We start from the raw sequence: 22,752 nt of genomic DNA, 5'->3' as shown, positions 1-22,752 counted from the left end.
CAGACGGTACTTGATGCCGCCCAGTGGGTCAGGCCACAGGGCTCAGCATAAACGCACAAGAGGCCCGAAGCCTGAGCTCTGGAGGCCCGCGGCGTGCACAGGCCGGGAACAAGATGAGGACTGGCCAGGAAGGGGCTGCCTTCGATGTAGGCAGAGGACCAGGGAGGAAGAAGCCTCCGTCCCTAGGTGGGGAATTCAAATTCCCTCGTCCCTAGAATGTGCCAGAAAGGCTGCCGAAGGGCGGAGCTAGAAGAGGGCTGTGATATTCCACCCCTGGGTCAGCGGCGGTCATCAGTGGCCTTGACGGGAGCTGCTTCAGGGCGGCAGTGGGGGCTCGGGCCTGGCTGCGGTGGGCTCAGGAGAGAACGGGTTCTGGTTTTGTTCTGCTGTGTTACGGTGAAAGAAACAACAGAGAGCTAAGATCCTATCAAGGAAGGATCCAAGTTCTAGGAGAATACTGTCTTTGCAAGAGAAGGGGCACAAGGCTGGAGGCGGGATATCAGACAGAGGGAGTAGAACAGCAGGAGACAGCGGTGAGCTTGAACTTGAGATGCCGGCGGGAGGTGAAGTCATTCTCAATGCTGAGGTCTCCGGTGTGAGTCTCCGGTGTGACCATGGGAGTGAGTGACTAGGGTTCGGCGGGAGCACTGTGGGCCCTCACCTTGCTGTCTCACCACTGCACTGAGTCCTAACACCTCGAGTGCGCACGGCCGGCAGGCGAGGCGTGTGTGGTGCACTTCCACGTCTCTGTGCCAAAGGGGGAGCAGGGGACCCCTCACAGTGACTCTCCCAGCTTCACTAAACTCATTCAGACCAGGGAAGAGAACCATCTGGGCCAAGGTCACCTCAGAAGTGCAAGCTATTTGTCAGCCTGTCCAGCACAGCCTCTGGCCAATACCGGTCTCAGTCAGCTGCCTCTGGGTTGCTATCTTGGGTGTTGGCTCAGATTACTCGGCTTGGTTCACCTAAGCCCCTCTGCGCTCCCCTCCACATCCTGCCCCCTTGTGAACCTCGAGTGACCTCCTTCCGCCCTCCCTCGCTCCCTCATTGCTGCCATGGCTCCCCCCACCCTGTGCTCTCCCCTGCACCTAGTCCCCTCACCCCTCCTCCTCTTCTCTCGTCTTCCCCTTTCCTCAGCCTTCTCTCCCAAAGGCTGTCTGCAGGTTCTCGCTTTAAGTACTGGGGCAGCTGCCTCAAGGCTCTGTCTTGCATTTCTCAAGCTGGACCCACACTGGTGTATTTCAGAAACACGCTTGCGTGCAGCCAGTGGTCCGCTCTGACCCCGACTCCCTCCCCCTCTGGATTTCCAGGTACCTTGGTGCTGCTCTCCTTCTGGTCCTCTTCCTTTAGCAGGGGATGGGCTTCCTCGTTGTGGCCGGAGGAGCAGGCTGTCTGTGCGGGAGCAGACGGAGATGAAGGCACAGCGGGCTTCTCAGGGGCGGCAGACCTGTCTCCAATGGGCGGGGCCAAAGGTTTGGGCTCTGAGGGGTCAAGAACGAGAAGGGAACTGAGGACACCCAGCACCCCGACCAGCAGCTGTCCCGCTGGGAAGCCCCGAGGCTCTATGACCCTGTGACAGATGTGTCACTTTAGTGCCTGAGCCCCCACTCTCAATTCTGCTGCCCAGCACTGCCTGGGTGGAAAAAGACCCCAGTTAAATCACCGGACAGAGAAGGCATGGCACAGGCTGCCCAGAGACCAGCACCCTCCTCCAGTCACACATCCATGCGTCCCTTCACTCACTGGCTCAGTGACGACCGCACACCTCACCCTAATACAGGGAAGGCAGGGAGGAAGCACAGACAGGGCCGTCCAACCTGTTCCCATGAGGTTTAAGATTCTTCCTGAGAATATAAACCCGTCTCACCTGGGAGGTCAGCACCTCAGGAGGAAATAAAAGGAGCCCGCTGGCCGTCTCACACCAGCGTGCACCAGTCTGAGACTGTGACCAGCACGGAGGGACAGGGAGCTGCTCCAGTCCCCCCATGCTGTAGACGGGAAAGCTGGGGCCAGCGACCCTCAGAAGCTCTTGTGACACAGACGCATCTCGAAATGACATAAATCCACACTATTCCTTCATCACTCCTTATTTCCCCACTCGAGTGATTTTAAAAGTACATTTCTTATCACGGAAGCAGGGCAAGGGTCGTTAGTCTCCTTTCAATGACAGAAATGCTAACCAGTTTCTCCCGCTCACAGAATTTGGAGCTCCTTGCCCTTGGGTGCACCTGCAAACCAGGGGTCTGCTGGGATGGGGGACTCCCTCTGGGGCTGCCTGAGGCTGGAAAGGGCGTCTGAGTCTGGGGCCCCAAGGAGCCCCCAGGTCACCCTGGTCTTCTGCCCGGCCCGTGCCTTCTGGGAAGGTTCCCTCTGCTTGGTGCCAGGAGCACCCAGGGCCCCGGAGGAGGATCAATGGCAAGCAGGGCAGGGGCTGGCCAGCCTTCCATCTGCCCGGAAGTAAGGGGCGGGGCCGAGGGCACGGGTGCCCTGGTGCCGGCTGACCAGGGCTAGGACTGCAGGAAGCCACGAGGCCTGGGGCAGCCCTCAGCTCCAGACAATACCACGTGAGCCCCTCTGGGCCAGGGGCATTACAGGTATTGGGCAATATTACCCCCAGCTGACCACTGGAGACTCAAGGAGCCCTTTAAGGACGTTGCTGCTTTGAATCCCCCCTCCTCACCTACACCTGCAGGGGACACCCGGGAAAGCCTTGTCCGAGCCTCCTGCCCCCACTGGCCGGCCGCGGGGGCCCGGCTCCTCAAGCAGCAGGTGGTCGGGCAGACGAGGGACTGGTCACGGACCGGGGTCTCCTGCCCCAAGCCCCCACCCCAGCACTCTCAGGGTTGGCTCTGGGGGACCCTGGGGGTGCCGGGATGCGTCACACCAGGCTGCTGAGCTCAACCGCCACAGCCCAGCCCAGGAAGGGGGGACGCAGCTGCCACAGGGGTTTCTGTGCCAGGCCTGCCTCTCGGGCCCAGCGGCTCATCCTGCCCCTGGGGCCTCTTGGGCCACAGCCTGCACCCTGCCAGCTGACCCGCCTGCCGAGCTGATTATGAGAGTGGCCTGCCGGGAAGCTGGACTAGGAGTCCACCCCTCTCGCTGGTGAGGCCAGGCTCAGGGTGCCCTGCCAAGGTCCCCTCACCTAACCTGCCCAGGGCTCAGCTCCAGACCACCTTGCCTGCCTCTCCCCAGCTGGGTCACCAAGGTGGAGAGCCTCCTTCTCCCTCGTCTCAGCCTATCTCCCTGCCTCCCTCCCAGCCCCGTTGGCCCTCTTCCCCTGACACCGAAACCGCCTGGCTGACTTGGGGGTTTGTGGGCTGTGGCTGAACTTCCGTCTCCATCTGGAGAGGAATACCCTCCTCCTCCCCTGGCCTAACACGGTGCCAGCCAGCCGCGTGGTGTGCAGCACCAGAGCCGCGGACCCGCGTGCTGACGTGACAGGCTGGCCCTCCACACTCCAGGACCAGGGCCAGGGCCGGCTCCCTGAGCTTCAGCCGTCCCTTCTCCAGCCGAACAGGGACAGCACCTCCTCTCCCAGCTGGGTCCTTGTGAAGCTCCTCACGCTGGTGCCCGTCAACACTCGGGCACGGCCGGGGCCCCCAGGGTGGCACGACAGCCGACATCAGCGCCCCCATCCGAGAAGTGAGGGCCGTGGGTCCGACAGCTCCTGGGTCTCTCCTGGCCCTAATTCTGACCCCATGACCCAGCACAGGAACCCGAGAGTTGAATGACAAGTGGGGGTGCGCATGGAGAGTACATACCCAGAGACTTAGGGGTCTTCTCCCGAGGCCCACTCTCCCGAGCCAATCTTAAAAGAACGGGGGAGAGAAAAGCACCGTGAGCACAGGCAAGGGGAAGCTGCTGCCGTGAGGAGCACTGGGCGGTAGGTGGCCCGAGAACGGGGTGACAGCTGAGGTGGGGGACACTGTGCAGGGGGCCCTGTAAAGAGGTTCTTGGGCAGAGGTTCAGAGCTACAGTAATGCAGCTCCTTCCGCAAACTCAAGGTCAGGCGGGGTGTCCAGACACAGCTCTGAGCCCCGTTTCCTGGCTGCATGGACCCTCAGTTCCCCGAGAAGCCAATCAGTAAGCGGAAACTGCTCCGTCTTAAAGGAAGCCCACCCCTGTTGTGAACTGAGTCAGGTCAGGGCTAAGTCTCCTCCCAGCTCAGAGCAGGCTGAGCTCAAGTCCTCCAAACTGCCCCCCACTCATGAGAGCCTGACCCCTACGTTCCCCCCAATGTACCCCAAGAGGCACTGACCCCCTTCACAGCTGATGGGCAATCCCTACTGTTTGTCTTTGACCTTCAGCCCCAAACTGCCCACGGGAGGGAGTGGATGAACATTCCTGTGCTGGTTTTAATTGCTAGTATTTGCAACAGGCAGCACCGTTTACTTATTCAACAGATACTTGGTTGTTGTTTTTTTAAAGATTTTATTTGTTTATTTTTAGAGAGGGGAAGGGAGGGAGAAAAGGAGGGAGAGAAACATGAATGAGTGGTTGCCTCTTGCATGCCCCCTACTGGCAACCTTGCCTGAAACCCAGGCATGTGCCCTGACTGGGAATCGAACCAGGGACTTTTTGATTCACAGGTCAGGGCTCAACCCACTGAGCCACACCAGCCAGGGCTCATTCAACAGGTATTTGTTGAATGAGCCCCGTGCTGAGCACCACACTGAGCATCGCATTGAGCACGTAACTCTGTGCTGAGCACTGTTCTAGACCCTGGGAGGACAGAGCATCAATACAACAAAAGACGATCCCTGCCTCCCCACCCCCAGAGCTTCCACTCCACGAGGACCAGGTCCATGTCATCCAACGTGGCTTTTCTCATCTCGTGGGAACTGCATGGACACCAGGACCCCCTAGGGTTTGACAGGGTAACAACCACAACAAAAGGGCTGGGACATGACACCCTGCATGCTGACCTCAGAGGACACACTCAGCAGAATGACCCAGGCTGGGGTGACCGGAGGACAGGCGGGAGGAGAGCCTACTCCAGTGCCTGCCCAGACCCACGGGACCCCTGTCCCAGGAGACCATGGCAGTCAGGGGAGGCTTGCAGCTCCCGAAATGCCTCAGTCACTTCTCTGTCACATCTCTCTCCCTTCTCCTTCTTGAAAACTCTCCCACAGCCTTCACAACTCAGCTTGGGCCTCACCTCCTCCAGGAAGCCTTCCCAGCCTGATTGAGGTCGCCTGCCCCTGGGATCCCCAGAGTGGCAAGCAGACATCTGTCTTAGCACTTAGCACTTCTAGGCAATGGTTTAGTTGTCAATCTCCCTCGTGAGCGACTAGAATAGAGATGCCACGGGGCCTGGCTTGGCTGTGTTTCTACAGTACTTGGCAGATAATAGGGACTCACTAGTTTTAAAGTGCATCGGTGGAAGGATGGATGGAAGGACAGACGGAGGAACGGATGGACGGGTGAAAGAAGTAACTGGGCTCCTCCCCACCCATTTGCTAGAGTGTCTCGCAGAGCCAGTGCAGGGCAGGCCGTGCCCCACCCCCACAGCAGGTGGGCGGGTCTTCACGATGTGACGACCCACGTCAGGTGCTGAGCCTGGCAGCGCAGGAGCCGCAGGGATTTCGAGACACGACCCCTGCCCTGCAGTGCTCCAGGTTAGAGAACAGAATGGGCCCAAATGAAAGTTGAGCAAATCCATGCAAGGCTGGGGTCAGGTCCCCCAGGGGCTACATACCTTGAAGACCCTGCATAGAAGATGCCTCCCTCCTTACTACCCCAAGGAGGGCAGGGAAGGCCTTAGAGCGAGGGCCGGACTGGAGCTGGGGCTTGAAGAACAGTAGGAACTGAATGGCGGGGCCAAGGGTTAAAAGCTCAGACTGGAGCTTCAGGGATGGAGAGAGGGAGGTGCAGTTCAGGGCTCGGCCAGTCCCCCGGGGGTCCGGTGGGTGGGAGGTTCCTGCAGAGCGGCACAGGAGGAGGAGTGTGGAGCCGTGAGCTGCGGCACCTCTAAGGGCAGACCAGCGAGGCTCATCTTTAAGCGGCTGGCCCCAGAAAGTCAATACAGGTGAAGCATGTGAGCAAGGTGTGTGGGGTGAGGGGTGAACACAAAAAATTAGAATGCAGGGCCAAAGGGCTGGGAGAAGACAGGGTCAGAGCTATGGGGGAGGGGGAGGAGATCAGTAAGTGAGAACTGACAGGAAAGGCAGGGTCAAGGGAGAGGTGGGAACTCTCATCTTTTTCTTGTTGTTCAAGAAAGACCTGGTGGATGGGGTGACCTGTTAGGAACGGCAGTCAGTAGAGGCGAGAGTCAAAGATGGCGCCAAAGAAGACGAAGGAGCGTGCCTGCCCGCGGTGGAAGTCCGGAGGTCGGAGGCCGTGGGAGGGAGGAGGTTGGGGGAGACAGGAGGTGCTCGGGGTGCTGCCCTGATGGTGGCCCATGCTCCCTTCCCCTCCCCTCCCCCCAACACTGGATCCGCATCAGCCATGAGGACTTGGGGATGCCCAGCAGGAGGGTAGAGCAGGGAGCTTGACTCCGGGGAGGCCTTAGGGCACAGCAGGGGCGTGGAAGCCACCCACACAGAGAAGGTCCCAGGGAGAGACAGGCAGATTGGAGACAGGGCCCTGGCACGAATTTCAGAAACGGCCGCCTTTGAGAGATGCATGAGGAGGACACTCGGGAGGATGCCCGGAAGCTGGAGGAGCAGACGTAAGGAAGCAGGAGATGGAGGAGAGTTCAAAGGCATCAGCAGCTCGGAGCGGTGTGTCAGCCACTGGTCTGGAGCCAGAGTCATTCTAGCCCCGAGAATGCCTCTCAGGGGAGAAGGGGCAGACACCCGAGCAGGAAAGGAGGAGGGAGCATCTGACACGGGGAAGCAGAGGTGGGGGAGCAGGCCCCGGTGAGGGCCACGCAGAGAGCTCAAATCCGGGAGCAGGTCTGCGGGCAGCTTCCCACACTCCAGCTGGGAAGAGACGGGGGCCCAGGGACAGAGGGAAGGCGGCAGGAGAGATGCAGAGAGTAACGAGTGAAGGAGATGGAAGGAGTCAGTACATCACAGTGACACGGGAGAGGGGTCACAGCGGGAAAGTGACCATGGCCTGTGCTGGGCCAGCGAGGCTGTGAGCCCTCCCCTCTCTCCATCATACCCACACACTGCGACTTTGGTCGGGACTGGCCACAGGCCTACGCCTGTCCATCCGCAGAGCACCGTCTGTCCCGCTTACACTCCATCAACCCAAGTTCATTATGACACAGGATCCTCTTCCCTACTGGTACCCAACCTTTTGGGGGTATGAAGACCTTTCAAACTTTTGTGGACTGTCCCCTGCCTGCAGCCTCAAACATGTGATAATGCTTGTATTTTTGGTATCCGTTCATTAAGAGAATACATAATAATAACAAAGGGCTGCCATGAATTCCATTGAACTTTCAAGTAACTTGCGTTTTACCCAGCACTGTGGCAACCACACTTGCCAGGAAGAGAGAGGCCAGAGACTGAAGGGTCAGAGCCCCCCAGCTCGTGGGTGAAGGCTCTGCCCTTCACACACCTGGTGCCCAGACCTGTGCCCCGGCATGGAGGGTCAGCCATGGGGACCCCAAGCAGGTCTCGAGGGGATACAAGGGGAGAGGATGTCAAGGTGGTTTTGACTAAGAGCTGCTTACCTTGTGGGGCGGGCCCTCGGGCCCACGAGGGCATCCCGGCCTGGAGGCAAGAGGCTGGGGAGGGAGCCAGGTGTGCAGGAGGCGGTCCCTGAGGGCACCCCCGCCATGGGGATGGGCGGGATCACGGTGCCCCCCTGGGACTGGGGCATCTCCTGGTCACTGCGGTGCAGGTACTGCCAGGAGGTCTGCACCTGGGGACAGGGGTGGGAGAGGCTCTGGTCCACAGAGGAGTCCCCCTCGGACACCCACCTCCTGGGCCCCTCACACAGGGAGGCCACTTCTATCAGGAGCCCCCTGGGCAGTGGTGCTGGGAAGTGTCCTCTTGTTTCCACGTCACCCCGAGACCCCCGGAGAGCTGCTCGCCTCCTGACCTCTCCAGGGACAAGACGGAAGGGCCCCCTCACCCCTGTCTACCGTTACTAATGTTCTCTTGTTCCCCTCATTTCAGAAAACCCCTAGAACATCAGAGCAGCAAGGGGTCTTCAAAAGCATTGGGCCCACCCCCTCTTTTTATAGATGCGCAAACTGGGGCCCAGAGAGGGCGCTGACGTGGCCAAGGTCACACAGCCAGTAAGGAGCAGAGCAGAAACCGGAGCTCACACTCCTGAGGCCTCCCCCAGCATTCCCTCCCTTCTGCCACGCTCCCTTGCCTAAAACGGGAAGGCTTGAAGCATGAGGGATTCTGGGGCATTTAAACCCTAGAAGGCCTGGGGCCAACCAAGTGAAGGACAGACGGTCACATAGCCTCAGGAACTTGGGGGCAGCCCCCTGGAACTCCCAGGCCAGCAACAACGGTGTTGGCTGCTGTGAGGAAGATGAGATGGGGGCCCCGAGTCCCTCCAATGCATCCGCACCCCTGAGATACCTCTGGAGAGGCTCGGGGCTCAGGAGCAGGGGCTGATAAAGGATGGGAGGAAGGACAGAGGGACAGAGAGGCAAGACTCAGAATAGCCGAGTTTCCTTACCTCCTGGACACTGGGTCTCCGCTCCTGGGGCCCCTGGCTGCTCCCAGGCTGGTCTGGGCTCCTCCCTTTGGTTCCGCTGGCCTCGGGGGTGGTCGGGATGCTCTGGATGGGAGGCATCGGCCTGGGCACCCTCAGCAGCCTCTGAGGGGTGGCCCGGGGGATGGCACTCCTCGGGGGAGCTCCCTTGGGGCCTCCCCCAGGATCCAGAGAGGCTGTGTGGGGTGGGGATGGGGGAGAAGTCAGTCGCAGGAGCTCAGAGAGTGGGGAGTAATTCAGAGGCTGGCCTGGGGCCGGTGGGAGGTGGGTGGGCAGGGCCCAAGGCTCACCTTGGGTGGAGGCTGCCAAGCCCCCTGAGAGCTTCCTTTTCTTGAGCTTGTCCTTGATCTGAGTGGTGTCGCGGGCCACACTGCTGGCCTCTGGCTCCAGTGAGGGGAGGGGCGCCAGGGAGCGGTGCCCCTGAGACAGGGCCCCGAGGTTCCTGGGGTGGCCATTCCTGGCCTGCCAGCCTTTCAGGGGGGCATCCAGCATGAGGCCGCCCTGGTCCCCACGCCCACTCGAGAGCGGTGACGGCTTCTCCGGGAGGACGCCGGACATGGGCTGGAGGGACGCTGAGGTGAACAGGGTGAGAGGGTCTCGGCACACGGAGCCCAGGGTGGCACAGGGCACCGGGAAACTCTTGGGCGCCGCCTCACTGGAACCACCAGCCCATGAATCCATCACTCGGTGCCCCAGCCACTCCTGGGGGCGATTCTTTCATTCATTCACCAGCGTCTAGGAAGCCCCTACCCTGACCAAGAGCTGTGTCGTGAGTGACTGGAGGGTGAAAAGGGGAGTCGGCATGGAGCCTGTCACAGCACCTAGTCTAGGGGCCAGAAAGCCTTCGGGGAGGCCTTCTGCCCGTGGGCCACCGCCCACCAGCCTCCAGGACCCAGCCCCCTCCCTCTGGATTCCGGAGCGCCCCACATGCCCCAGACACAGACGGGGGAGGGTCCTTCATGCAAAGAGAACAAATCTCACTCCTACACAGACACCAGCTTCTCCCATCGCTCCTCCAACAAACACTCGGTGAGCACCTACTGTGTGCCGGCGGTTAGAGACACAGAGACGTGAGGACACGCTCTTTTTATTATTATTATTAATGGATGTTCTTTTCTTACTATGTTACCACAGAACAAACTATTTGAAGATAATGTATGCTATTATCATGAGAACACACAGGCAAGATACAGCAGAACCTTTGTGAGATGTTAAAATCTTCTGAATCTTTCTCTTTCTTCAGTATTAAAACATTTTAACAATATTATTCTAAAACATAATTGCTACCTAGTAACTCCCCAGAGTTTCCGCTTTTCTTTAGGATCTTAGAGTGCCTATTATCCCATTTTAGGATTCCATCCAGCACGTCCCTTTTGACAGCTTGTGCAGCAACAACACGCTACGTAGAATTGCATCTAATTTATATTCCTCTTGCGTGAACCACAGCCTCTATCACTGAAGGGCTTTCCATCTATTAGAGAAATAAGGTGTGTTCCTAAGTGGCTTCATTACAGGGTGAGATGGGGGACGCGCCGTGGAGAGACAGCGACCAGAAGCCTGGTGCAGGTGGAGGAAGAGGAGGGTCTGGAAAAGCTTCAGGGAGCAAAGTGTTTGAACTAGACCTTGAAGGAGCCCGGACCCCGGCGGGGTGGGGGAGGGGGAGGGGGCACACAAACAGACCCCCTTGCAGAATCTCTGTCACACCTGCGGCTCTTCTCGGAGCACCTTGATGTGAACTGTGAGACCCTGAGGCCCAGACCACCACCCACGCCGGCCTGGTGCTGGCAGCAGACCCGAGGGGAGCTGAACTTGGTGCCAGCCGCAGGCCTGCAGGGGGACAAGTCACAGACCAGGTTCTCCGTCCCACACTGGAGCTGCAGGGACAGAAGACGCTGTCTTCCTGGGGGCTCTTGGGGCTTCCCCCGGGTTTCTAGGAGAGCCAGGTGCAGGCTGAGATCCCCATGTCCCTGTTCTGAGGGTCCCCCTCTGCACACCTCCATCCCCTGAGGCCCAGAATGGAAAGAGCCCCCCTAAAACCGAAGGGCGTTTTCCGCAGGGATGAGCCCCACACCTGCTCTGCAGGCACCGGCCTGACGGGGCACCTGCCAGGTGGAGTCCCCTGTCCTCTCCCCAAGGGCCCCAGAGCGGCCGCCCAGGGCACCTGGAAGCCACCTGGTGAGATACCAGGCCGAGTCCTGCGATCTCACCTTCTCCATCGGCCTGCAGACCGGAGTCGAGGCTCCCACCTGGGAGCACACCGGGTCCCAAGCTGGTCCGAGGGACACTCCCACAGTACACCGCCACCGGAGCCAGCACCTTGGCTGGGGACAGAACCACAAGGAACGTGGCATCTTAGAGACCGGCCCTGGGGAACAGGCTGCCCCGATCACTCTGCACCTCCGTCTCTGCGGCCCATCCCCCCAAACCAGAGCCTAGCCCTGCCACCCCCCCCACCCAGCTGGCCAGGGCACCATGTTTCCCCCCAAAGCCCACGACCCCACCCCACTCTTCCCAGCCTCTCGCCTGGCTGCTCCCTCTCCGCACGCCTGGCCTGCCTTCTCCCTCCTAGCTTGGCTCCAAACCCACCTCCACCGCACCCTTCACGGCCTCCTCATGGGCCCCCTTCCCCCACCTCGGCCCCGGCACATCGCACAGTAGCTGCTCTCATGGGGCCACCTCTTCATTGTCATGCCTTTAATGGTCGCCCTCACACCGTAACCCCCTAAGCGGTGTGTTTGGCTCTGACCCCGGACCCCAGTGGCAGAGCAGAGAGACCCATTACCTGCTCCACTGCCCTCTCCCAGGAGGCCCGAGCACCTCCCCGGGGGTCCTACACTGACCCTTCCCCTTCCCTCCTAACCCCCCCCGCTCAGCAGCCGGCACCATGGACCCCCACTGCACATGCTGGTTAGCAGCTTCTCCGCCAGGCCCTCAGCCCCTCACAGTCCCTGGGGATACCGCACAGGCAAGGCTGACTCCGTCCTCAGTGGCACTGGATGTCTGGAACGGGGACAATAGTAACCAGCAGTAACAGTGTGGGGGCTGGGAGCCCCCTGGGACAGGGCCCCTGAGCTAAGAGTCAGATCCACAGGAGAGGAGACTCAGCTAAGCGCAGGCTCCTTTAAGAAGCCCTGTGTCTCCTCCGAGCTCCCACAGCATCCAGGACCCCCTCTGTCTTGGATTCTTCCATCCTTGCCGCTCCCCGCCTGGCCCTGTGGCATCCTCACTCATCTCTGTAGTGCCTGAGCCCAGTGGGCACCCAAATATCTGCAAACTGAACTGATGGTGCTCCCCCTTTGTGACTCAGCCCCTCCCACACACACCTCGGGACCACACATCAGGACCATCACCCGGAGAAGCCCCCCAACAAAGGCGAAAACCCAGCACACCCACCCCCAAGGTGCAAGCTCCCTACACCAGGAGTCAGGGGTCTGGGCTCCCGTCCTGTGTCTGTCCCCTGCGTGCCCCCGGGGAAATAGCTTTACCTCTGTGAGCCGTGGTTCCCAGATCAGTAAAACAAGAGCACTGAACAGGACCAGGGGTTCTTACAATCACACCTTCATTCTATTTCTAGACTTCTAGAGTTTTCCGAAGCCTTCAGCACCTCCCACCTCCCTACAACAAACTAGTGCCAGCCGGACCTGGGGACCTGGGTACTACTACGTTAAGCGGTTGTTTTCGCTCTGATGTGTCGAAGCCCCAGGGCATTCTGCCCTGAGCTCAGTGAGCCCTTCGTGCCCTGAACCCACTGCAGGAGTCAGGGTCCCCTGCACTCCCCCCAGGTGGGCACCCGGCCTCTGCTCCAGCCTCTCCAGGCAACAGCGGCTCTTCACCTCACAAGCACCCACTCCATCAGGGCAGGACCATTGGCCCCTCACTCCCCAGGGGAAACTGAGGCTCCCACAGCCGGCTCCCAGAGTCAGCGCCAGGCCTGGAACCCGTCTCCTGACGCCGAGCCGGCCACACAGTCCCCACTGTCCTATCTCGTCATCTGAGGAAACGGTGGGGGACACACAGCCCCCCGCCAAGGGCCCCGCCCCGTGTCCTCTGCCCACCCTCATTCTCCCACCAGAGAAGGGGCAGCCCCTCGGCTGGCCCACCAGCTCAGAGAGAAGACAGAGCTCTGGGCGCCTCCCCAGAACATTCCGAGGCCCTCCCCAGGCCTGGGAGCCCTCAGCAGAGAGCCGAGCTGAGCCAGAGGGCCTGTGTTAGCCCACGGAGAGCCCGGCCCCGCCCCCCCGTTGCATCTCCCCGACAGAGCTGGGTCCCCAGGAGAGTCTGAGGAAGACCCTGACCCATGGCCTCCGCTGATCCTCTCACCTGGGGGCGCGGCGTCACGGTTGCCCATGCCCTGCGTGGAGGCGGTGCCTGGGCGGCTGTCGGTCCAGAGGCAGCAGCTGCTTCCTGGCCGTGAGCACCGCTCTCAAGGGCCCCGACCCGCAGACATCCAGGGACTGCTGGTGGGGAGGGGCGGGGAGAAGTCAGCGCGCAGGTAACAGGTGCTTTTTAAACCCTTCCAGGAGCGCCTGTCAGGAACTAAACAAAGCATTCTATGGTAAAATCTGCCCCTGGGCCAAAGGACACCTCTTTTCTGACACTTGGCCTCTCTGAACACTTCAAAATTTCTGACTGTCAAGGCCGCGTGCCCGTGGGCAGACGCCTTCACGAAGAGTGTCAAGGAGACCCGCACACCTGGCTCTGTCGCAGTTGCGCTGGGGCCGCAGGGACGGAGGAGTCTGCCAGGGGGTGGCAGAGACGTCGGTTCTCTGTCAGTTTCTGTTTCCTGCAGAAACCGTTACTCTGCCGGATGCCCCGGGAGCCCACGAAGAACGTCGGCCTCTGCAACCCCCATGACCACCCGGGTATCTGGTGGCACCCCCAGCACCCGGCTCTCTAGCCTTCTTTCAGGGCGTGCCCGTCTCCACCCGCCTGAAGTCCTTGGCCCTCCTTCTCACCTCGCTGCCCAGCCCAGCCCAGACCCCTCTGAGCCTCCTCCCAGCCTCCCCCAAACCTCTGGGGCTGGCCATCAGCTCCCCCTTCAACCTAACTGCACTCTCCACGTGACAAGGGTCTCACCGCCAACCCTGTGCAATTTCATAAATGTCATCAATTCTTTGCAGAGATGATGGTGAGCACTTTTCCCCTGACAGCTAGGGAGATGGGTGGCCAGGGCCGATCTGTGACAAAATCAGGGGTAAAGGCCACGCCTACACCTAAAAGGCCACCAATTTCCACTCCAGGGTAGCTCCCTCGAGTATCCTCAGGGGACAGGGCAGGATGCAGGGCCAACGCCCTCTGGCTGAGCAAGAAATCCCAACTCAGGAGCTGAGAGAGCCTGCCCTCTGGCTGGGAACCCGCCCCTCCCAGGCCCCGGGGGACGGAGCAGCTCCTGGCAACGCTTCTGGCCAAACAGAGGTGCTGGCCCAGCCCGTTCCTGGTCTCAGTGCTTAGGACTTCCAGCCGCTCGGGTTCTCTGTCTGCAGAGTTTTCCCCACACTGAGGGGGGCAGGGGGTGGGGGAGACGCAGCTCCCTGTCTGCCGACCACGGGGAGAAGGAGCTGGTGGAGCAGTAGTGACCATCAGCCAGCAGTGGCTCTTCTCCCAAACAAGGTGGCAGAGATTCTCCTCTGCAGGTTCCAACGCCCCGCCCCTCGCCCCGGGGGGCTGGAAAGAGACGGGAGCTGGGTAAGACAGCTGCTTGTCTCTGGCAGAGGCCAGCAGGAATGTTCCCGAAGAGGACAGACCTTCCACAGCAGCATTTAAGCAAAAGAGCTGCAGTCCCGGCTCTCGGGGCAGAGTTTCTATGCAAATTACACACAGACAAGCGATATTTAGCTACAGCTCTTTTTCCAGCCTCGGCTACAGCTCAGAATCGCCTGGGGACGGATTAAAATGACAAATTCCGAGGCCTAGCCTCGGGCTCCTATTGAATTAGTCTTCCAGGGAGCAGGCCACAGGGGTCTGCTTGCTTGTTTCCCTTAACTCTTGCGTGATCTTGATGTTCAAAGAGCACAGAGAGCCCCCGGGCGGCACAGTTCAGAGTCACGTCATAATACAGCTCCAGCCCTATTTCTCGCCTTCTGCCATCAAAGTCACTATTTCTGCCTCAGTTTCCCCAAAGCGACCACTCTGTAGAAGGCTAAAGAAAAGGGTGGAGCTGCCTGAGAGTACAGAAACACAAGCTTCAGTGCACCCCCACCATGGCAAAGGGCCTTCCGAACCAGACTGTCCCCCACCCCGCCCAGCACAAACGTCTCCGCAGGCAGAATGGCCACCAGCCAGGAGCCCGCACTACCCCATGCCCCGAGGGACACTAGCAGTACAGGGAGGAAACCTGGGTCCCCTCCACAGCCTGCCAGGGCCACCCAGCAGGCAGAGCCACGGGTAGGCCTGCCCCTGCCTGGGTTCATGCCTTTGACCTCTCAGCCCTCGAGGGCTACAGCTCAGGGTCTCCTGGGCACCTGCCCCAGAGGAGGCGGCTGCAGCTGCGTGTGGACAGACCACCGTCTCCGATGTTCCCCGTGAGAGCACCTCCCAGGAAATCACTCAGGCCCAGGCCCTGGTTGGAATGGGAAGATGTGTGTCCAAGCTATAAGAACTAGAATCAGAAATTCCAGCCCGCAGGTGGACAAAGCCCTGGGGTTTAGTGTGCATGGTACCTAATGCCCGAGCCCCAAGGCACCGTTTACCAAGCCCCCATTCGCACCCAGCACCCTCCTGGGCACCCAGGAGCAGTTGTTCCCTATTGGAAGAGCCAGGCGCTGACCCAAAGGGCTAAGAGCAGGGGATCTGGGGACCAGGGTTCTGTCCTCACTCCCCGATGCTCTGGATCACACAAGTTGGGTGGGCCCTCCACCCTCGGCCTCAGTTTCCCAGCTCAGGGTATGGGGTGGCCGGAAGTAACTGAATGTTATCCACTCCTCCCACTAAAGCGACGGCTACAGAGGCCCCTTGGTGACCAAGTGCCACAGGAATGAAGAAAGGTGACAGAAGGGACTCAGGTTTCAAGTGGAAAGGAAACGACAACTAGGACTGGCCCAGTCAAGGGTGTCAGCCCCAAGGACAAAATCCCAACCACCCTGGTGCCTTGCACAGCCCATAGGGAGCACGTCCACCTGCCCCCCAGGGAGCAGGCAGAGACGCCCTGAGAGACCAGGCCTCGGACAGGAGGGCGAAGGCAGGGCTCCGAGGGGGGAGGAAGGGCCAGGGCCCGGAGGGCAGGAGGAGAAAAGGCCCCAGTCCTGAGACGCAGCCCCACCCACCCCCCACCCCCGGGGCTGCTGCCCACCTCCCCTGCAGAGACCCCTGAGCAATGGCAGGCTCCAGAAAGTCAGGGTTCTCCTCTCTCAGACGTGTCTGGTGGAAACCACAGCGCCCACACCAAGGTGAGCAGAGAAAAGGAGGAGGGGAAAGCGAGCAGAACTAGTAAACCTAGTTTCTGAATCCAAAAATACGCCCACCATGGAAACGCCCCCTGAAGGGAGGCTCAGATCCAGGTGCCCTCCCATCCCACACGCCCGGCTCCTGAGTGGCCCCCCCGGGACTCCTGGAACTTTGGCTTTGGGGTCGGACGGCTGGGTTGGACACCCGCCCCTGCCCTTCTTGTGTTAACTTGGGAAATTTATGTAATTCCTCTTTGGTCTCTTCATCTGAAAAAAACAAAAGAGCCCTAATAAAGGGCAATTGTTAGGGTTCCATAAAGCCATGTATAAAAATTATTTAGGACCATCACTGGCACAGAGAAGTTGCTCCTCCATCCCTCACACACATGCTCACACTCGCCCGAGAGCCCCGGTCCCCAGACGGTGAGCCACACCCCGGGGTCAGAGCCATCCACGAGGAGATCCAGCCGCGAGAGTGTGCCCGCAGCAAGGACAAGGACGGCAGGGAGCACGGAGGCCGGGGCCTGGGCGCCGGGAAAGCCAAGGGAGTACAGAGTGGCCAGAAGTATCAGCTCAGCGGAGAGGTTGGGTGGGGTAAGGACGGGGAAGGGCCCATTGACTGTGACCACTAGGGGATCATCCAGAAGGTTAGTGAGAACAATCGCTATGCCCGGGAGGACCCAGAGGTCACAGAAAGTTGCTGTTGGCCGAGTGCGGAAGGACAGGAAGCGGAGACAGCGAGTGTGGACCACCCTGGAAATGCCGGGTGAGAAAGGGAGGAGAGATTGGGTGGTAGCTGGAGGGGAGTGAGGGGCGGATGAAGTTTGTGTTGTGTGTGTGTGTATGTGTGTGTGCACGTGCACGGGCGCGCACACGTGTTTAAGGATAGGAATTACTAGAGCATGTTCACTGGAGGAGAGAAGAGCCAGGAGTAGGGAAAGGCTGCAGATGTGGAAGGAAAGAGGGGCACTGGTGGAGCAGGAATCCCAAAGCTAACTGGTGGAGCAGGAATCCCAGAGCTAATGGGTGGGGTGGAGAAAAGGGCGCAGGCGCAGGCAGAGGGCTGCCCAGCGGGGGAGGGCACCGTCCTCGGGCATGGAGAGGAGGGCAGCCTGGGTGGGGGGGTCCAGAGGGAGCAGGCAGGGAGCGACCAAGGCCAGGCTGGATGGCTGTGATATTGTCCGAGAAGCAGGAGGTGAGACTGCTGGGCTCAGACGGGTGCAGTTCCGAACAAGGTGCATGCTGGCCCCAGAAAGAAAAGACGGCTCTATTCCTTTTCCCAGCTGGCCCCAGCCTCGAGCCTCTATTTTTGTCAGCCTGGGACAGGCCTGATTTCCTCCCTTCTTCCTCCCAAACCCAGGAGACAGGTACCCATTCCACCAAACACTCTGTGGAGGGCATCCCCGGGCCCCCATTCAGCCTCCTGGCTCCAGCCGTGGCCAGCACAGGCCAGCAGGAAGGCAGTGCACAGAAGAGCCTGCCTTCCACCACAACCATGCTTGCCTGGACCCATGGCCAGCCCTGGAGACACACCCATGGTGGCTGCTGCCACCATCTCCCCTGCACCAAGGCCAACAGGATCAGACGGAGAGCCAACCCCCTGCGAGCACTCTGCCCTCCAGACAATGTGGGGGGCAGCCCAGCTCTTGGCTCCAGAGAACTTAAAGGAACGCAGCCCAAGGGCCGACACGGTGCCTGCACACAGCGTCCCTCAACGACCGTGTGCGGCATGAAGGAGCGAAGAAATCGAGATCGAGCCGCATCTCCCAGACTGTCCTGTAGAGAAGAAGCTAAGTAAGGGGGACGGACGTTTCTTAGTTCCGCGGTGCTGTGTGCCAGGCACCGGGCTGGGCACCGCCAACGGTGTGCCATTGAAATACAGAGACAAGGCAGATAGTCTCGCCCTCGTCTTATGGATAAGAAGATTAAGGCTCAGAGAGGTCAAGTAACTAGGTCAAGGCCACAGAGCTACTAAGTGGAGGCCTCCTGGCTGACGGCCTCTGTTCTCAGTGGTAAAACACAATATTTTAGAGTCTGTGCTTAGAAGTCAACAGACTTGGATCAATGGCCATCGCCTGCCAGCCATGTGACTCCACACAGCTGACCTTCTTCGAGCACACAGCACGTTACGAAACTCTCCCAAGCCTTTATTTGACTGCAAAATGGAAATAATGTCTATGTCACAAAGCTGTTGAGAGTATTCCATGAAATATGAAAAGCATTTAACACTATGCCTGACCACTAGCCAGTACTCAATAATCAGTGGCTCTTAGTACAATTGTTTGTTCAATAACTATGTAACCCTGTGTGTTCACATGTCCAAGGAGAGGGAAAACGTCCTTTCTGAAGGCCTTTGGGGAAGAAGCTCCAGGGGCGTGGCTGAGGCTGGGTGGCAGAACGGCGGAGCCGCCCCAGGGGCAGGGCACTTCTCACTGGGCCCATTTCCCGGGGTGAGCGGATGTCGGCGGGCAGGCTGGACCAGGCACAGGGGAGCAGGTCAGGTACCGCCTGTCTGGGGAACACTCCAGGGGATCCCTTTTCATCCTTAGTCCCACATTTCACAGCCCCCAGGACAGGGCGGATCTCGAGGTCAAGGGCTCGGAGCAGTGCTCCTCGACTGTTTTTACGCCGGACACAGCGGAGGCACGCGGCCACCCATTAGTAATAGCTCGGTGTGTGTTTGCGGGGGATGGGCGGGCTAGAGAGAGGAGGGGGGAGCCACATAGGCATCGAGGTCTGTGCAGCCGCTGCACCCCCAGCCCAGGAATTTCGATGTGAGAATCATTGGTCTAGAAGACTTGGAAGCCTGTAGGAAGAAGCCTCAGAGACAGTTCTGTTTAAGCTGCTTTTCTCAGACAGTGAACGCAGGAGACCAGCGGGCTGCCCTGTTTGATTGTCCATATTGGGTAATGCACGAGGACATCATAATTCAAGGGACATCCCCAAATGACAATACTTCAGGGGATATGGGGCACATACGGGAGGCAACCAATCAATGTTTCTCTCTCTCTCCCTCTCCCCTCTCCTTTCCTCTTTCTCTGCCTGGAAAGCTTCCTTCTCCAGCCTCCCCCCAAGACCTCCCAAAAGGGTCACTTCGGAACTGCAGGGCCCGATCAGAGTCACGACAGCACGTTCCCCAGGACTAAGGATCTCGGCGGGCCTGGACACCACTGCATCGTCCTGCCCCAGATGGCTCAGCTGCTGGCCAGGGCTGGGAGGCCTGCTGCCCACGCAGAGGTGTCCACCATCGAGGTCAGAGTGGCCCTGGAGCTTGACCACAACGCCGGAGTCCCGAGCAAAGAGCGGCCGGTGCACTGCCCGGGAGCACCTCCTGGTGGCATGGCCCTTCGTGGAGCCAGGCCCGGTGGCCGGAGCCCCGGCCTTCCCACTGCAGTCTGTGACGCCCACAGGTACCAGAGGTGACTGGGAAGAAAGAAGACATCTTTTCCGGTCAGAGTCTCAGCAAAGTCCTTGGACCACGCCTAGCATCGAAATGTCTGTCACTTCCGGGAGAGGGCTCTTGATTCGGCTCCAACGGCCCCTGGAGAAACCCGACTGACCTTGACCAAGAGCTAGAATTGTTCGTGTGCCTCTCCAGGGCGTGTGCCAGGTTTTGCCTGGGAAGCTGAAATGGCTTCTGTAGAGGGACATTTTTTTTTCTGTCCTGATTTTGTGGAAGGGAAATCCAAGGGCCAGGAAGAGACATGAGCAGAACTGATAACCAGAGATTCTGAAGCAGAGACAAAGTGGAAATCTCGGACTTCCTGACAGCTGCCCTGGAGCCCAGGTCTGCACGCAAGGACCAGTGACAGAGAAATCACATGGATGAGAGACTGGTGTCCCAAGGAGGGGAACAGGAGGGTAGGGACAGTGGGGAGGGGATGCAGAGAGAAAGAGGAAGGTCAGGAAACTGATCACAACAAGGGGGCTGGGAGAGCAGACAGGGGAGAAGGCGCACCCCCAAAAACAAGGGAAAAGGGGGAGGACGAAAGGCGAGCACAGGTACCTGGCCTTGTGAACATCAGGGACATGCAAATTAAGTCAGAATGGAATGCTACCAACCAGCCTGCAGAGACTGGCAAAAGTCAAGATGCGAGCTAATGCCAGGCGCTGGCAACGTGCAGAGAGAACAGCTCGTTCGCGCAGCTGGGGAAGCGCCAGGTGTGCGGCCACTAGGGAAAGCGGCCCGGCTTTGCCGTGAAATGGGAGACGTGCGAACCCTGCGCCGGCAGCTCCACCCCTGGGTCTCCAGCCCAGAGACAGCCTTGCACATGCGAACCAGGAAAGAAGGACGAGAATGCTCGTAGCAGCTCTGTTGGTAACAGTCAAAAGCTAAAAATAGCCCCGATGCCCCACAGGACAATGGAGAAATAAATCACAGTGGACACATGCAGTGGAATATTCCACAGCAAAGAAAACGAACTGCTGCCCTACTCAGTGCCACGGAAGACCCCCCAGCATAACGTTCGGTGAGAGAAGCCGGGCACGAAGACTCGGTGAAGCGCGACTCTGTTTATACAAAGTTCAAAGGAAGACGAGCGTCTGTTTCTAGACCTGGGTGGCGGCGGCTACACAGACATTCACTGTATAATCCTTCCTTAAACTGTGAGTTTTATGGGCTCCTCTGTCTGCAAACCACTGAGTCTAAAGCAAACAATAAACTTCCAAGCATCCATGCTGCTGAGCAGGGTCTGGTGCTCTTGGGGTGTCCCTGGAGGTGACAGGAGACCTTCAGAAGGAGGTCTCCCCAGAGCTCAGCTGGGAGTCGCCCCATTACTTGCTCCCATTACACTCTCCAGTCTTCAGATCTGCTAGGCCAGGGCTCCATGGGTAGGGCCGTGAGCCGGCCAGCCTGGGGTCGGAAGGCTTCGGGGCCCCACTCTGCCAGGGCACGCCGGAGGCCCGCGTGGGGCTTGTCCAGCTCAGGCGCGGTCTGGCGGCTCACACACCCCTGGGGCCAGGCACCACCACACGCTGCGGCCCGCTCAGTGATGCACCAGCAGAGCACAGCCCGTGCAGTCCCCTCATGCCCCTGCAGGAAATACCAGGCCTGCAAGGTCCCCACCCAGGGTGGGCCCTTGTCCCAAGGAAGGGGTTTGTGAAACCCGTGTTTCAGAACCCTGGAATCTGCCGTGGAAAGGAACACGATCGTCTCTGCCACGATAACGGCGCCAACAGCAGTAGCTTCCCTTTGGCACGGGGGCTACCACTCCAGTTGCCCTCCTTCCGGTCTGCCTGCCTCAGGAGCAGCCCCGAGGGAGGGTTGTTCGGCTGCCCCCTTACAGGTCAGGAAACTGAGGCTCAGAAGGAGAAGAGCCTGAGTCCACACAGCCAGTGAGAGGTGGGGCCCCTCCTAAGGCCGGCACTCTCCCCCGGCACCCCAGGCCCCTGAGCGCAGAGCCTCCCCGCTGCACACCCCACCCCACCCGGCACCAGCACGGTCACCCTTGGCACCTCCAGGGAGCATGGGCTGGCCGGGGATCTGGGCTGCCTGTCATTTACCTTCAAGCCAGAGAGCTCTGACAGAGGGCATGGCCGGCGTGGGGGTGGCCTGGGGCAGCCCCTCCTTCCTTGGCTCACAGGCTCGGAGAGCAGCTGTCCCACATCCCCCACCAGAGCTGCGCTGCATGGCCCAGAGAGAGGCAGGGACCTCCCCACGGCCACACAGACTCCTGTCGCTGCATGAGGCCTCTCCTCCCAACGCACCCTGTGTCCTTGCGCCTGAACAGGCCCTTGATGCCCCTCCAAGGACTTCAGGTGCCCTGACCCACCTCCCCTTCCCCTCCCCCACAAATAGCTTGGTGGACACATCACCTCTGACTGCTCCGTCCAGAAGCTAAACCGCTGTCACCAGAGGAGTCCAGGTTCCATGGTCTCTCTGCAGGCGATGCCGCTGGTGTATCCAGGGAGGCAAGGACAGGGTGGCCCCACGCCTGGCCTGTGCTGGCCTGGGCTCAGCCTCACAGCCCCGGGCTAGGGGGCCTCCTGTCTGGGCAGGTGCTGGGGGCAGCCGCCGGCCCTGCTGCCGGAGCTCCAGCTCTCCGCCAGGCTCTCCTTGAATAAACAAGGCTGCATAGCAACCACTGCTCTGAAGGAGCCCACGGCTCCCTGCATGGGGAGAGAGGGAGCCAGGAGACCGTTCCCCTTGGCTTGTTTCCTCTGGGGCTCACCCAGGCACTCAGCACTCCCAAGGGGGCGGCCTGTCCTGGGGGCCACCAGAGAGAGAGCCGGGCCCCACAGCATGGTGGCCGAAGCAAGGGTGTGTTCAGCAGGCTTGGGGCAGGGAGGTTGCCAGCTGTTACCCCCTGGTTTGGCTGCAGGTGGCCCCTGGGCCCAATTCTGAGACGGCTCTCAAGCTGCTTCTAGAGGCAGGAGGGCAGGTGGTGCGAGCATCCAGACTTTGGCAGCAGGCAGAACTAGGTTCGAGTCCTGATCTGGCTTCTTCCAGCTTTGTGTCCTCTGGCTGGTGCTTAGCCTTCCTCAGCCTCAGTTTCCTCATCTATAAAATGGGAATAACAATGGGGCTGACTTGTTGGGTTGCTGTGAGGATTAATAGGGCTTGTTGCGGGCTCGTGATTATGTCTAGCCCACAGCAGGTGCTTCATCACTGCTAGCGCCTTCCCCCCAAACTGCTTAGATGGCAGAAAGCCTGTGGCCTCCTCCCCCACCAGCTCCTGGAAAACACGAAGCCTAGCAGCCCACACGTGCTTCCTCACGGAGCCTGGGCCCTTAGACGGATGTGCCT

At 59.9% G+C, this 22,752-nt stretch overlaps 1 protein-coding gene across 2 annotated transcripts in view; it reads right to left on the bottom strand.

Annotated features, from left to right (window-relative positions):
- Positions 1-22,051, bottom strand: part of TOGARAM2 (TOG array regulator of axonemal microtubules 2) — a 46,376-nt gene extending 24,325 nt beyond the window's left edge. Inside the window, exons 1-8 of one of the 2 annotated variants that reach the window (XM_036027792.1) lie at positions 21,822-22,051; positions 12,946-13,082; positions 10,833-10,958; positions 8,916-9,197; positions 8,590-8,801; positions 7,625-7,815; positions 3,762-3,808; positions 1,315-1,481 (exon numbers count right to left, since the gene is read on the bottom strand). In XM_036027792.1, coding sequence (XP_035883685.1) covers positions 1,315-1,481; positions 3,762-3,808; positions 7,625-7,815; positions 8,590-8,801; positions 8,916-9,197; positions 10,833-10,958; positions 12,946-12,973 — 1,053 coding nt within the window. In that variant the 5' untranslated portion in view covers positions 12,974-13,082; positions 21,822-22,051. The remainder of the gene's footprint in view (positions 1-1,314; positions 1,482-3,761; positions 3,809-7,624; positions 7,816-8,589; positions 8,802-8,915; positions 9,198-10,832; positions 10,959-12,945; positions 13,083-21,821) is intronic. The other variant, XM_036027793.1, reaches the window with a different exon arrangement.
- Between the last annotated feature and the right edge of the window lie 701 nt (positions 22,052-22,752).

The sequence above is a fragment of the Phyllostomus discolor genome, chromosome 6, assembly GCF_004126475.2.
Source record: "Phyllostomus discolor isolate MPI-MPIP mPhyDis1 chromosome 6, mPhyDis1.pri.v3, whole genome shotgun sequence".
NCBI lineage: Eukaryota > Metazoa > Chordata > Mammalia > Chiroptera > Phyllostomidae > Phyllostomus > Phyllostomus discolor.
This window is presented reverse-complemented; position numbering and strand designations above follow the sequence as displayed.